Source organism: Mercenaria mercenaria, chromosome 1 (genome assembly GCF_021730395.1).
Source record: "Mercenaria mercenaria strain notata chromosome 1, MADL_Memer_1, whole genome shotgun sequence".
In the NCBI taxonomy this organism is placed as follows: domain Eukaryota; kingdom Metazoa; phylum Mollusca; class Bivalvia; order Venerida; family Veneridae; genus Mercenaria; species Mercenaria mercenaria.
Window position 1 is genome coordinate 94,810,912 of NC_069361.1, and position 17,425 is coordinate 94,828,336.

The 17,425-nt window shown below is 35.7% G+C and overlaps 1 protein-coding gene across 1 annotated transcript in view; it reads right to left on the reverse strand.

The window, feature by feature from the left end:
• Nucleotides 1-8,899: 8,899 nt before the first annotated feature.
• LOC123529687 (autophagy-related protein 2 homolog A-like) overlaps nucleotides 8,900-17,425 on the reverse strand; it is a 125,168-nt gene continuing 116,642 nt past the window's right edge. The window contains exons 40-42 of the mRNA XM_045310136.2: nucleotides 16,927-17,081; nucleotides 16,633-16,752; nucleotides 8,900-16,210 (exon numbers count right to left, since the gene is read on the reverse strand). Of these exons, the coding sequence (XP_045166071.2) occupies nucleotides 15,977-16,210; nucleotides 16,633-16,752; nucleotides 16,927-17,081 (509 nt within the window). The 3' untranslated portion in view covers nucleotides 8,900-15,976. The remainder of the gene's footprint in view (nucleotides 16,211-16,632; nucleotides 16,753-16,926; nucleotides 17,082-17,425) is intronic.

The window sequence follows — 17,425 nt, forward strand, 5'->3', positions numbered from 1 at the left end:
AATATTCTTCAGTCTATTCAATATTTCCTGAAATTTTCTTTGGTGACCTATGAAATCTATATGATATAGATATTTCATCAGTTGTAGGCTTAGAATGATGGGCAATAGAACAGAATCAATACATTCTGTCTTGACAGTAAACCTGCAGAAAGTCCTGGTAATATAGATTTCATTTTTCAGATAGTTACGGTTAAGAACAATAAACATGCGACAAAACTGTTCAGATTCATTCAACTTTTTTTTGATGAAATATTTTGTTCAATAACTGTTAACAAAATCTGGACTTTTAAGCCCTCTACAGACGGTAGGTTTTTGTTGTACAACACTAATTATCTCAAAGATGTACAATTTTGAAATTGTACATTTTTCACATACAGACAGTATTCCATTCCCATATAAATAACAGATTTACCTAGTAAACATAGTGCATCAGGACTGTACTGAAAAGCATGTAACCATTTATAATAAAAAATAATATTCACCTTTTTATGTCCCATGAATTTGATTACGCATGACACAAATGAGCCACGTTATGAGAAAACCAACATAGTGGCTTTGCGACCAGCATGGATGCAGACCAGCCTGACTTAAGATTTATGAAATCGAGGAATAGCATCATACACACGATAATATTTGGCTGTACATCTTGAATTTAATTAGTGTTGTACAACAAAAACCTACCGTCTGTAGAGGGCTTAATTTCGTAAATCTTAAGTCTTGACTTACAGATTAGGACATGTTCTATTTCGTAAGTTTTGCCTTACGTACCACCCATGTTGACAAGCAACAAATTGTTAAATAATTAGGTGATAAGAGGCAAGTGAATGAAATTCCAGAAACAAGTGCCCGAAAATAAACACAAATCTGAATATAAAATGGCTTCTGTTGCATAATGGAAGAAGGATGACACTGAAAAGTTAAATGATTTGAGCCACGCCATGAGAAATGATAGTGCGTTTCCGACCAGCATCCGCGCAGTCTGGTCCATGATGTTCGCTAACGGTTTCTCTAATTGCAATAGACTGTGAAAGCAAACATCATTGATCCTGACCAGACTGCGCGGATGCACAGGCTGGTCTGCATCCATGCTGGTCGCAAAGCCACTATGTTGGTTTTCTCATAACGTGGCTCATTTGTGTCATGCGTAATCAAATTCATGGGACATAAAAAGGTGAATATTATTTTTTATTATAAATGGTTACATGCTTTTCAGTACAGTCCTGATGCACTATGTTTACTAGGTAAATCTGTTATTTATATGGGAATGGAATACTGTCTGTATGTGAAAAATGTACAATTTCAAAATTGTACATCTTTGAGATAATTAGTGTTGTACAACAAAAACCTACCGTCTGTAGAGGGCTTAAGGAATACAAAAAAACTGTTACCCATTCCCATATCTCATCAAGAGGAGAGTGTTTGTTAGCCCACCATCATCAGATGGTGGGCTATTAAAATCACTCTGCGTCCGTGGTCCGTCCGTCCGTCATTCCGTCCGTCCGTCCGTCCGTCCGTTAACAATTTCTCGTTATCGCATCTCCTCAGAAACTACTAGGGGGATTTTGACCAAACTTTGTCAGAATGATGTATTGGTACCCTAGTTGTGTCCCCCTGAAAATCAGACTGGTTCAACAATTTATGAATGAGTTATGGCCCTTTGTTTATTTCTATATTTTACATAGATTTATATAGGGGAAAACTTTGAAAACCTTCTTGTCCAAAACCACAGAGCCTAGGGCTTTGATATTTGGTTTGAAGCATCATCTAGTGGTTCTCTACCAAGATGATTCAAATTATTTCTCTGGGGGTCAAATATGGCCCCGCCCTGGGGGTCACATGATTTATATAGACTTATATAGGGAAAAACTTTGAATAACCTCTTGTCCAAAACCACAGGGCCTAGGGCTTTGATATTTTGTATGTGACATCATCTAGTGGTCTTCAACTAAGATTGTTCAAATTATACCCCTAGGGTCAAATATGGCCCCGCCCTGGGGGTCATATGGTTTACATAGACTTATATAAGGAAAAACTTTGAAAAACTTCCTGTCCAAACCACAAAGCCTAAGGCTTTGATACTTGTAACGTAGCATCATCTAGTGGTTCTCTACCAAGTTTGTTCAAATTATCCCCCTAGGGTCAAATATGGCCCCGCCCCGGGGGTCACATGGTTCATATAGACTGATATAGGGAAAAGCTTTTAAAATGTTCTTGTCAATAACTACAACATTCAAATTTGGACCACATGTATATTTTTGAGTGGCAAGATGAACCTTGACATGAGTTGACCTTGATTTTGACCTAGTGACCTACTTTCACATTTCTGTAGCTACAGCCTTCAAATTTGGACCACATGTATAATTTTGAGTGGCAAGATGAACCATAACATGAGTTGACCTTGATTTTGACCTAGTGACCTACTTTCACATTTCTGTAGCTACAGCCTTCAAATTTGGACCACATGTACAATTTTGAGTGGCATGATGAACCTTGACATGAGTTGACCTTGATTTTGACCTAGTGACCTACTTTCACATTTCTGTAGCTACAGCCTTCAAATTTGGACCACATGCATAGTTTTGTGCACTGGAAAAAACTTTGACCTTGATTTTGACCTAGTGACCTACTTTCACATTTTTGAAGGTACAGGCGTCAAATTTGGACCATATGCATAGTTTTGTGTTTCAAAACGAAATTTGACATTGATTTTGACCTAGTGACCTACTTTCACATTTCTCAAGCTACAGCCTTCAAATTTGGACCGCCTGCATAGTTTTTTGTACCGAAAACAACTTTGACCTTCACATCGACCTAGTGACCTACTTTCACATTTTTGAAGGTACAGGCTTCAAATTTGGACCACATGCATAGTTTTGTATTCCGAAATAAAATTTGACCTTGATTTTGACCTAGTGACCTACTTTTACATTTTTCAAGCTACAGCCTTCAAATTTGGACCTTTTGCATAGTTTTGTGTACCGTATTGAACTTTGACCTTAAGATTGACCTAGTGACCTACTTTCACATTTTTAAGGTACAGGCTTCAAATTTGGACCACATGCATAGTTTTGTATTCCGAAATAAAATTTGACCTTGATTTTGACCTAGTGACCTACTTTTACATTTCTCAAGCTATAGCCTTCAAATTTGGACCACATGCTTAGTTTTGTGTACCGAAATAAACTTTGACCTTTACATTGACCTAGTGACCTACTTTCACATTTTTGAAGGTACAGGCTTCAAATTTGGACCACATGCATAGTTTTGTATTCCGAAATAAAATTTGACCTTGATTTTGACATAGTGACCTACTTTTACATTTCTGAAGCTACAGCCTTCAAATTTGGACCACTTGTTTAGTTTTGTGTACCGAAATGAACTTTGACCTTAAGATTGACCTAGTGACCTACTTCCACATTTCTGTAGCTATAGGCTTCAAATTTAGACAACTTGCATAGGATTGTGTACCGAAGCAAACTTTGACCTTGACATTGACCTAGTGACCTACTTTCACATTTCTCAAGCTACAGCTTTCGAATTTGGACCACATGCACAGTGTTGTGTACAGAAATGAAATTTGACCTTGAGCTAGTCAAGAATTCTTGAAATTTGGAACACTCAAAAATGGCACATTGGTGGGCGCCAAGATCACTCTGTGATCTCTTGTAATTGGTTATGTCAAAGTAAAAAATCTGCCAGATTGAGGACATGTCTTCAGACTGGCAATTTGCAAAGTGCCCTCATTAATTATTAATTGTAAAAATCCAGTATGAAATGTTCAGCCAGTATATATTTGTAACAAGACCTATGAAGTCTGTAGAATATACCTAGAAAAGTAGATATTATAAATTCTGGAACAACTTGTGTGAAAATGAATCAATATTTTCCATCTTAAATTGCACTAAACCTTCACATATCATATTTCAACTTCCAACAGCTAAGAACAATGAATGCACACAAGAGAAAAGAGCAATATCTTTTTTTTTTTAATTTTTAAATGAGAGAAATAGATTATTTCTTCCTCAGAAAATATTGCACACAGGGATGTAGGCGATATCAGAAGAAGAAAATTTAGAATCAGTCATTTGAGTCGCGCCATGAGAAAACCAACATAGTTCATTTGCGACCAGCATGGATCCAGACCAGCCTGCACATCCGTGCAGTCTGGTCAGGATCCATGCTGTTCGCTTTCAAAGCCTATTGCAATAAGAGAAACCGTTAGCGAACAGCATGGATCCTGACCAGACTGCGCGGATGCGCAGGCTGGTCTGGATCCATGCTGGTCGCAAATGCACTATGTTTGTTTTCTCATGGTGCTGCTCATTTGTCCTCAACTCTCTCAAGGATAGTTCAAAATAAAATGACAATTTTTGAGGACTTGAAACAGGCAATGTTAATAAGACTAGACAAATTAATTCATAAATAAATCTAGTGTTTTGAGCATACATAATAATTATAATGAAAATTTATAAACTAGAAAGATCTTCACATACAGCTCCATTTTCAGTGTAGGATTGAACTGTATATCACTGAGTGAACAAAAGATGCAATATTTTCAAAACTAGCATAGCCACAAGTGAAAATAAAAAAACTGATGGTCACAGGCGATTGTGCCACAAGTGAAAATGTAAAATCTGGTGTTACTTACTGAAAATAGTTATAGATTTGTTTGATTTGGGTTTTAATAACGCAGTTTTTAAACAGTAATTTATAGAAAGCTATATGAGAAATACTGGTAACCAATTATCAGGACAATTTATTTCATGTTGTTCAGTGGTTTATTCAAGTACAATATTGGATTATATCTAAAACTTTCACTGTTTCAAACAGTGGGATTCTCATTTTCTATTTCACTTTTACAGCAATTTACTTGAATACCCAGCTGAATGACAAACAATTATTTTGTTAAAGAGAAAATCACTGTCTGAGATATATCATTTGTAATTCTAAAACAGCAGCAAGGTTTATTACCTACATCCTTGATGACAATCCACCGAAATTTGTTGGTTTTGTTTTGTGGTTTTCTGATCCAGCACACCGTTATGACATCTGACGTTATGACATCTGACGTTACGACATAATAATTGTGTCTTACTTACAGCAATTTTGTTGCATAATAACATGCAGATTCAGTCTTCCTTTTTTAATAGAAAAATAAATTGCCATGTTTTTTGTTAGAATTTATAATATTTCACTGTTAGGAACTACAGTTGAATTATAAACAGTCAGAACTTCTTTCCAAAATATACAACAATAAAGATTTATAAGTATATGAATACCTATAAAGATACGTGAGACTGTAAGAATTGTTGAACTGCCAAATATTAACATTGTGACATCATAATTTTATATATGGCATTGCCCATTAAGGGTGACATTGCTTGGGTTTAACAGGCATTATTTGTCAAAAAGACATGAAATAACAAGTACATGTTTGTACAAAGCAAATTATGCCGGAAGCAATGTGGGTATTAAGTTTGAGAACCATAGGTTAAATCATTCTGAAGTTATAGGAGAGATCGTGTTTGTACACAAATCCGTTGTATATTCTATTTTTAGAACTGATAAGACCAAGATCGGGTGGGCAGACGCGGAGCGACCATGTTTTTTGTTAACAGTGATGTTTTTCTAACTGCTTAAATTTTCTTAAAACATAAATAATATCAATAATTTTTTTGATCAAAGGAAAGGATTATTATTTCGAAATAAAATGGATTAATTATGAACGCTTAGCTTAGTGTTTTTTTCTAAAAGTTTGGAGCATCGCTATGCCGCTATTAAAATCATATGTCATTTAAAACGGTAATTCATTTTCAAAAGATATTTGAATGAGAAAATATGAAAATCGTAAGCATTTCAAGACTTTTTGCATTTTTAAAATGCATAAATGAACAAAAAAGTTATTAAAAATTAAAAATTCCGATCCCATACACTAACGATGTAAAAATATTTTGTTTTGCCCACCGCCAGATAAACAGGTGTTGATGCGTGACATCAGGGCGATCTCTCCTATTGAGTGGAAGCTGAATTGTTAATAGATGGTCAGATGAACAGTACCATCACATAATACAATGTATGCCACATGACAAGTGGCCATGATATTTGACTAAGAAATGTCAAAATCAGGAGCGGTTCATGGTGAATGTACTTTTTGTAGTTCTAACAGTCATTGTAATCTTACCCTTTGACCTACTGTCAAGAGAATTATTGGCAATGTGCCAGACAAGTACCAGGATGGTTGAGCAAGGGATTCTAAAGATACTAAGCAGAGCATATAGTAACAGTCACTGCAACCTTTAGCCTTTGACGCACTAACATCAAAATCAATAGTGGCTATCTACTACATAAAGATTCTATCATCGGCTGTAAGTGCAGATGGGAATATCCGGCTTGACCTTTCCTTCACAGAGCTTAAAATCAATAGGGGTTATCCACTGCCAATGACCAATCTCCACATCAAGTTCGAGGATTAGAATAGTTACTATTGAAGCCGGATATTCCCATCTGCACCTACAACCAGAGAAAGAATCTTATATTCTATCACATGATATATCCCTTCAGGCACATAAAATGAAAATGAGTGTTTTACATGCAAGATTGAAATATTTTACATGACAAGTAACATTCATCAAAGTACAAAATTTTGGTTAAAGCTTTGCATGTATGAATGTTTCTTAGAAACTGCTAGGGGATGTTTGTTTTTCAATGATACATTTTTCTTTGTCATCATAGGGCAAGTTAAATAACTAGCTTTTATTTTAGAATTTTGCCCTTTTATTTTAGAATTATGTCCCTTTTTTCTACATTGAAATTTGATTCCATTGCATGTAAGGCGGGTTTCTCAGAAACTATACTGGCTGAATGTTTTTTTAACTCATCACTTAGTCAAGTCTGAAAATGATCTCACAGAGCAGGTTCCATAATTCTTGCTTACATCTTGTCAAAATAATGCACTTTTTAACACTTTGCATGCTTCAAAGAAACTTATAAACATTGTTTTCACTCTAGGCACTTTTATGGCTGCATATATTAATTCTTATTATATACCTTACTATAAATAGTAACAATAGCTGTCCGTAAGACAGCATGCTCGACTTTTCTGTGCTTGACTCTGAAGTAGAGCTTTGCCAGTAAAAACTTTAACCAAAAAATTCTAAGTTAAAAAGGGGCATAACTCAAAATTCAAATCAGAATAATGGGGATTGTTTCTCCTGGTGTAGACTGTGATAGTAATTAACTATTTTAAGTTTCAGGTCAAAAGTTTTGATAGTAACAGAAATATTTGACTTTATCAAAATCCTTAACCAAAAAATTCCAAGTTTAAAAGGGGCATAACTCTGTCAAAATTCAAATCAGAGTTATATGGGATTGTTACTCCTGGTGTAGACTTTGATAGTAAATAAGTATTTACAGTTTCAAGTCAATAGCTTTAATAGTAACAGAGATATTTGACTTTATCAAAAACTTTAACCAATGGCAACGGCGATGCCGAAGCGAATGCATAGTTCTACTAGCTAACAAAACTGCATAGGTCATAATCCTGCAACCCAGGCCAAATAGCCAGTAGCAGGCAATATAACCCAAAGCTGGCATAATAATATATTTTTGCCATAATATTTTACCCTGTTATGTCACCATAAAAATTTTTTAACATCAATAATTTATCTAATTAACTGGTTCAAGTAATCGAGTAATCCTTATTGTGTTTAGATATATAATAAACAACTCATCAAATGGCAATGACATTCCTTACGATGTTATTAGCACTTCTAAACCTATACTGGCACTCAAGCTACCCCCTTGTTGTATAATAGTGCTGATAACCATTTCATGTGTGGCCTCTAAAGTGTTAAGTAGCTTTTCCTTTGATTTGACCCGGTGACCTAGTTTTTGACCCCACATGACCCAGATTCGAACTTGACCTAAAGATCATCAAGATTAACACTCTGACTAAGTTTCATGAAGATACAGTCATAAATGTGGCCTCTAGAGTGTTAACAAGCTTTTCCTTTGATTTGATCTAGTGACCTAGTTTTTGACCCCTCCTGACCCAGATTTGAACTTGACCTATAGATCATCAAGATTAACACTCTGATCAAGTTTCATTAAGATATGGTCATAAATGTGGCATCTACAGTGTTAACTAGCTTTTCCTTTGATTTGACCTGGTGACCTAGCTTTTGACCCCAGATGACCCAATATCAGTCTCGTCTAAGATTTTATTGAGTGTAACATTCTGACCAAGTTTCATTAAGATCGGGCCAAAATTGTGACCTGTATGGAGTTAACAAGCTATTTCTTTGATTTGACCTCGTGACCTAGTTTTTGACCCCAGATGACCCAATATCGAACTTGTCCAAGATTTTATAGAGGGTAACATTCTGACCAAGTTTCATTAAGATTGGGCCAAAACTGTGACCTCTAGAGTGTTAACTAGCTTTTCCTTTGATTTGACTGGTGACCTAGTTTTTGACCCCAGATGACCCAATATCGAACTCGTCCAAGATTTTATTGAGGGTAACATTCTGACCAAGTTTCATTAAGATTGGGCCAAAATTGTGACCTCTAGAGTGTTAACAAGCTTTTCCTTTGATTTGACCTGGTGACCTAGTTTCTGAACCCTGATGACCCAATATTGAACGCGTCCCAAGATTTTATTGAGGGTAACATTCTGACCAAGTTTCATTACGATTAGACCAAAATTGTGACCTCTGGAGTGTTAACAGTTAAATTGTTGACGACGGACACAGGGCGATCACAAAAGCTCACGTTGAGCACTTTGTGCTCAGGTGAGCTAAAAATACAGTGAGTAGAATAGCTTTCACTAGTCTTCAAATAGTAAACTAACTCTGAACTGTTAACAGTTTACTGTAAACAGGGAAGAACAACACAAGACTGCTTTATCAGTTTTCAGAATTTAATGATCACAGATTAATACACTGTTTACATACCAATAACAGTTTAATAACAAAGATTTCAAGACTATGAAGGCAAAGGTAGCAAAGGTAAAAGGTAAGCACAATTTTCACAGACTGCCTCAACAACCAGGATCACAACAGCAACAAAAAACTTTCAAGACTGTTTAGAAAACAGACATAGCAAGACAATTTGTTGAACTAAAAGCCCCCATCAAATATGTATTTGTTAGGTAAGTGGCGGCAGGGAAACAGACTGTTGAACACACAACATGAAAACTACACCCCTTCATAGTGTTTCATTTAGCGCTATTTAGCCTGGCGTGACGCAAGGCCCTTTTAAGCCCCACAGACTTGTCCTAACGCAGCCTAAAACTCTAAAAATGCCCCTTTTTCACTCCGCCCACCCGTAATTGCCGACAATAGCAGCCTTAATTGAATGACTCCACCCACCAGCATCCCTCTGTTATTGACCTGTCAACTGACTTCATGGCGTATGTATAGAAAACTTTCCAAGAGTTCAATACATACAGTTGAACTTCAATGGCTCGAACTCGGATCTTTCGAACACCCGGGATCGCTCGAACTCTTCGCCTGGTCCCGAATTTATTTCTTCTTTATTCTATATAGTTCTACCTCGGATAGCTCGAACTTCGAAAATTCGAACTCTCGAACTCATTTGGTGGTCCCCTTGGCTTAATTACAGTGATAATTACACCTATTCAGTCGAATAGACAATTTGTCGCCGGAATGGCTTGTATTTACAAAGTTTTTCACACCTCTGCCTGACATTCGCCAAACTTCCCCCTTTAACCGGCGCGTGCGTAATTTTCACACGCTTATGTAATTAGCGCCGGTATACGACAAACAAATTAAACAAAGTGACTTTCGTTCACTGCAATGCTTTAATGGGCTTTGATTTATACGAATAAAAATATTTAAAATAATTGAGCAGTGTCTGTCTTTATTTTTACTGCATAAAATCGGGAGATCCGATGTCAACATTCATACTGCTTTAGCATGGCTGAACAACTTAGTAAAGGACCCGGACACGGGGGGATAGCTTAGTCGGCTACTGGAATGCAATATATTTGATAATAATTGCACTAAACTATGATTCATAAAGGTTTGCTATTCATGTCTTTCTATTTGATGCTGTCTTCGCCAAAATTCTTATAATGATATAAGTGTTTTATCTGTGTTTTATTTTCGTATCTATGTCATGTTTGAAAATAAATAATAAAGCATATTGCAGCGTTCGTTTTTTATTAATCATCATATCATACACACATTTAGGTACAATATGACAATATATTACGATGTAAGGTTTGTAACACATCATGCCCTCGAATTCCCAAATTCAAAATGGCCGCCATTGGATGGCTCGAACAACGGAAAACTCGAACTAATTTCCACGGGACCCTTGAGTTCGAGCCATCGAAGTTCGACTGTAGTTTGTCATAGAGTTTACTATCATTGTAAGAACTAGTTCACTTCCAATCTATTTGTCTTAAATTAGAAAGTTTCTGCTTGATAAATGATCATTCATCTAATCTCCGTGTGACAGTTTTCATAACATCTGAAACAAAATCCTCATATGTATACTGAATAAAACAGTCTCCCTCTATTGCTAATGAAACACATGTTTTATTGGAAATTAAAACAAGAAAATTCAAATTAAGTGAAATGAACAAACTCAAAAGCAACCAAAAAAAATTAAATAGTAATGAAAACGATGACTTTACACAAATATATCATTCATAATAGAGCCAAACTTCTTCCAACCCAGAACACTACCATACTATTTGCCTGAAAGATTACAGCACAACTAAATTCAGCACAACCTTAAATAACAACAGGCTTGCAGACACCTGAAAGTTATAACCTCCCTATAGAAGCTACAACATAGCATTTAAGATTAAATGACAAGCTTGTGCAAAGTAAAATACCAAAATGAAATGACGCAGCTGCCCTATAGATACATGTACATGTTCACATTTTTTTCATGAAGTATTCTTCATATATCACACACATGCAGTAACAACATGAAAAACTTGGATATTTGACATCTAAAACTTAAAAATCACATGAGTAAAATGCATCACAAATTCTTTAACAGTTCAGACAACTTGATTATTTACATAATAAAAACATGAAAGCCCTGGCTATTTACACATACAGTTAACACTTTAGTAGACATAATGTGTACACAATAATACACAAATTGGATGTTTACAATACATAATAAATCTAATTAGATCAAAGGAATACACACCAAAGTGCAAAGAACATCAAAGAATTTTCAGAAAACATTATTACTTGTTACAATATAAAAATCAATACAAGGAAAGAAAATCTGTGAAATAAACTGACTTAAAATTTATAATGTCAACAAAAGATAATCCTTATTAATGTGTATAGCTACAACTAACTGCAATGATTACCTGCAAAATCTATTTAAGGTCCTTAGTGTTTGTTTGTTTTCTTTATTTACATTTAACATTTTCTCTACCAGAAGGAGTTAAAATACTATTGGCAGATTGTTTTGTTCTTTGATCAATTTCTGGTATTATTACATTATTTGGTCAAACAGTAGAGTAAAGATTTACAGTGGTCATCACTTGTATACTTTCCCCCTACTTTTAAGAACACTGAAACAAAATTTTTCAAAACAAGTCTCTCCTTTTCAGTGTTTTCATTTGTTTGCAGACCCATTCTTAGCCCTTACCATGCTAAATTTCTATAATGAACTTGTCCATCTTCCAATTTAGACACTACCATTAACTGTTAAAAGGGGTGCTTACCAAAAAGATACTGACTGAATAGCTAACAGTGCAGATCATGATCAGACTGCATGGATGTGCAGGTTGATCATGATCTACACTGGTCGCAAAGGCAGAATCAGCCATGTCCAGCATGATAAGGGTAAGTATATACTGTGCCTTTCACCAGAAATAAAATGTATAACTAGTTACACAAAATGTAACAGGAGAGAAGGGAAAAGCTGCTATAACAAGAGCTGTCTCCGTAGGATGACACATGCCCCCGATGGCACTTTGAATGAATAGTTATGGCCGATGTTAGAGTTTAGGACCTTTGACCTACGGAGTTGGGTCTTGCGCGCGACACATCGTCTTACTGTGTCACACATTCATGCATAGTTATTTTAAAATCCATGCATGAATGACAAAGATATGGACCGGACATGCCCATCAATGCACTATCATGAAAAATGATCTTTAACGTCTAAGTGTGACCTTGACCTTTGAGCTACGGACCTGGGTCTTGCGTGTGACATGTCGTCTTACTGTGGTACACATTCATGCCAAGTTATTTGAAAATCCATCCATCGATGACAAAGATATGGACCGGACACACCCATCAATGCACTATCCTTTAATGTCTAAGTGTGACCTTGACCTTTGAGCTACGGACCTGGGTCTTGCGCACTGCACGTCGTCTTACTGTGGTACACATTCATGCCAAGTTATTAGAAAATCCATCCATCGATGACAAAGATATGGACCGGACACGCCCATCAATGCACTATCCTTTAACGTCTAAGTGTGACCTTGACCTTTGAGCTACGGACCTGGGTCTTGCGCACTGCACGTCGTCTTACTGTGGTACACATTCATGCCAAGTTATTTGAAAATCCATCCATCGATGACAAAGATATGGACAGGACACGAAAATTGCGGACAGACCGACAGACTGACAGACTGACAGACCGACAGACCGACAGACCGACAGACTGACAGACCGACAGACAGACAGACGGTTCAAAAACTATATGCCTCCCTTCGGGGGCATAAAAACTGGTGAGACAGCATGAATTTACACCTACTATATAACCTAGTGTGTTTATTGTAACAACAAGTCTACTCTAGAAAACAATTTATTTTATCAATATTAAATATAAATGCATTCAATCTATCATATAACACTACTGTGATTAAATGTAGTCAAAAATACCCAAACTATCCAACAAAACAACAAAGATTTAAACACAGCTAAGCTGTGTATCGGCAAATTAGCATATCTAATATTGAGCCATGGCATTTGTAACACCATAATTACTTCTTAAATGCTGAAATGTCTATATTAGTTTCAGAGCACAAATTCTTAAAGAGGTCTACAAATCTACAGATGGTTGGTAAAACCTTTAATTTTATGTTATGTCATTCACACTAAATAAACACAACATAGTAACATACATCAAAAATGTGTGGCACATTTTGTATACTTTAGTGCCTAAAAATTTCAATCATTTTATGCTGAAGAAGGTCTTGGTAAGACCAAAACTGGTTTATTTACAATTAAAAGAGTCTTAACCTATCCCGGTGTTGGTTGTTTAGTACCCTTTCCCCACCTTTGTATTTTGTTGTAAATAAACACAAATCCAGAAAATGTTTTGATTCCAGTTCAGTACCTGAAACAATAATGAAATTTCAAACAACTGTCTTAACATGTGCAGACAGAAAAAAAAACAGAACAAACTGAAGACATACAAGGTTACACGAGGTTAAGCTGGTGACTAGGTTTTAATATAGAGCACTAGGACATTGGTTACACAAAGCATCACAAACATATGCTGGGTACAATCAACATGAACACATACTTTAATAGAAAATAAATGAGAACAGGTATGAGACACTTGCACTTTACAGTCAAGCAATTTCAAACAACGCTCAATGTTTATTCTTATTGATAATTCTTATGATTCTGCTGCCCCACAAATCTCCACTATTTTGTTGTTTACTGAACTATTTCTATCGCAATGATTTTGGTTATGGTAACAAATCGTGGCTTTTAAAATTTAAAATCCTAGCAAAATGTACACACTGGTAAAATGCATTCCATTCAAGTCTGACTTTAAAAAACAAGAGGACCATGATGGTCCTGAATCGCTCACCTGTTCCCGCATGACCCAGTTTTGAGTATGATGTCGTTTTTTCTATTATTTGACAAAGTGACCTAGTTTTTGAGCTCATGTGACCCAGTTTTGAACCTGACCTAGATATCATCAAGATAAAAATTCTGACCAAATTTCATGAAGATCCATTGAAAAATATGGCCTTTAGAGAGGTCAAAAGATTTTTCAAATTTTAAACCTAATGACCTAGTTTTTGACCGCAGTTGACCCAGTTTCACACTTGACCTAGATATCATCAAGATGAACATTCAGACCAACTTTCATACAGATCCCATAAAAAGTATGGCCTCTAGAGAGGTCACAAGTTATTTTTTATTATTTGACCTACTGATCTAGTTTTTGATGGCACGTGACCCAGTTTCAAACTTGATCTAGATATCATCAAGGTGAACATTCTGACCAATTTTCATGAAGATCCATTCAAGGGTATGGCCTCTAGAGAGGTCACAAGGTTTTTCAATTTTAAGACCTACTGACCTAGTTTTTGATCGCAGTTGACCCAGTTTCAAACCTGACCTATATATCATCAAGATAAACATTCAGACCAACTTTCATACAGATCCCATAAAAAATATGACCTCTAGAGAAGTCACAAGGTTTTTTCATTATTTGACCTACTGACCTACTTTTTGATGACATGTGACCCAGTTTCGAATTTGACCTAGATATCATCAAGATGAACATTCTGACCAATTTTTATGAAGATCCATTCACAAGTATGGCCTCTAGAGAGGTCACAAGGTTTTTCTATTTTTAGACCTACTGACCTAGTTTTTGACCGCATGTGACCCAGTTTCGAACTTGACCTAGATATCATCAAGATGAACATTCAGACCAACTTTCATACAGATCCCATGAAAAATATGGCCTTTAGAGAGGTCACAAGGTTTTTCTATTATTTGACCTACTGACCTAGTTTTTGTCGGCACGTGACCCAGTTTCAAACTTGATCTAGATATCATCAAGGTGAACATTCTGAATAAATTTTCATGAAGATCTTGTGAAATATATGGTCTCTAGAGAGGTCAAAAGGTTTTTATATTTTTAGACCTACTGACCTAGTCTTTGATGGCACGTGACCCAGTTTCGAACTTGACCTAGATATCATCAAGATGAACATTCTGACCAACTTTCATAAAGATCCCGTGAAAAATATGGCCTTTAGAGAGGTCACAAGGTTTTTCTATTATTTGACCTACTGACCTAGTTTTTGAAGGCACGTGACCCAGTTTCGAACTTGACCTAGATATTATCAAGGTGAACATTCTGACCAATTTTCATGAAGATCTTTTGAAATATATGGCCTCTAGAGAGGTCACAAGGTTTTTCTATTTTTAGACCTACTGACCTTGTTTTTGACCGCACATGACCCAGTTTCGAACCTGACCTAGATATCATCAAGGTGAACATTCTGACCAATTTTCATAAAGATCCCATGAAAAATGTGACCTCTAGAGTGGTCACAAGCAAAAGTTTACGCACGGACGGACGCACGGACAATGGACGACGGACACTGCACGATCACAAAAGCTCACCTTGTCACTTTGTGACAGATTGAGCTAAAAGAAATTTGTAAAAATTTTGTATTTTGTAAAAATTTTTTGTAAAAAATCAACACGAAACTCGAGAAAAAACACTTTCATACTATTTGTTTACTATGACATACCACTAAGATATCCTTTTTTTTATAAACTCAAATAACTTTGTATTTTTTTTAGGATCTCCAATGCCAATCTTTCACTTAAATATCTTATCTTTGGGTATTTGCCTGGCATCTATATGAATGATTTTTAACATGAATAAAACAGAAATCAAAGAAAAAAATTGCAATTTGGAAAAAAGTTATCATAATCTTTCAAACAAAGGTTTAAAGATTTTTACACAGAAATGAGTTTAAAATAATTACACACTTTTCCAAAACAAGGATACCCCAACTGACAATATTTTGGAGTGATGCAACATTTTGCCATATTATTGACTTCTTACTACACACCATTTTTACCCTATTTTATTTGACTCTAGAGGATTCCTTCTGACTTAGTTTTATTTCTAAGGAAGTTTTGCACTCCCTGCTGTGTTAATTTTCGCTTTATGTCTATCCAAGTTATTTAGCACCATCAGATTTTCAATCGATAATTTCTTCCTTCCATTTATCCTCATCCTCTTTTTTCACATCTGGTTTCAGATGACTTCTCAATCCTCCAATCAGATTTGAGGTGGCCTCTGGTACAATGATAAGGGGCTGGACTATAGTGGGCGGGATCTGTCTCAAGACTCCACCCACAGCTCCCATCATACCCTTTGTTTCATGCTCTTTTGTAGCCACCTCAACCATTGCACTAGCTGTGTCAGAAAATCCCTGAAAATAAATAATGGTATTTATTGAATGGTAGAGGAAATAATTTTCTTTATAGTAAAAATACTAAATAAATGTTTTAGTATAAATGGGAAAAATTATTTACTGTTTGCAAATCTATGTAAATCCAATGATGGCTCCATGAGCACATTACTACATTTTTGTTTTTTTATCATACAAATATGTTACAATATAATCTACTGACATATTTGGCTATCCAGTGATTCTCCACATATTTACATCCCACAATTTTCCTGATTGCCAATCTATAGCCAATTCAATTTACTCAACACATTTTCATTGTAATCCTTGATTTTTCAAAACTGTTTTACAGATGATATTTTTTTCTATTATTACTGAATTTCAAAACTGTCAAGAACTATGCAGCTATTAAAAACCAGAAAAATATGCAATTAGGAATTTACCTCTCGAAGAACTATGTAAGCATTAGACACACCCTCCCTGATGTCAGATGGCTGTCTGGGATAGAAGCCCCGCCTTCTTGGTCCGGGTGACACAATATCAAAAGTTTGCTCTGCACACCACTGGAAAAAGTTTTTTAATGGAATTTCACTGACATTACACTTTAAAGCAAAATGGGATTATGTTCATATTATATAAATAGATGTCAAATTAACAAATTTTTAGAAGCTTCATATATACACATACTCATACATTGTAAGAGGATTTTATTACAGATATAAAGCAGCAATAGATACCTGAACACCCTGAACAACCCGATTGGTCAGTTCTAACACTGACATAGCTGTAGACATGGAAAATGATGTGGCCCCTCTTTGTATACCCCGGATTATCCGACCATCTTTCCTGTACTGTTCCACAGGTAACCAGAATAGATCCTTTACTCCATGTGCTAAAATATAAACAGTCCAACAAAATGTATTAACAGGGCTTCCAGGGCCAAAAAGTAAAGCATTGTCACAGAACATCTCTTATACTTTTAAAGTGAATACAGGAAATATCTTTTGTGACGGATGGATGTATGGGGCCACTGACAAATCACAGATCCAAGAACAAAATGGTCTCATTTTCTCCATACTGCTCTCTATCTTATCCCACACTTCATGAAAAAATCTTGTACTTTTGAAATTTAAGTCAGAATATATAATTATATTGTACTTGGGATTACATGATCAGATCTTGCCCCTGGTCTTTTGTTGCTATGGCAACCATATTTGTTGTAACAACAACAAAATA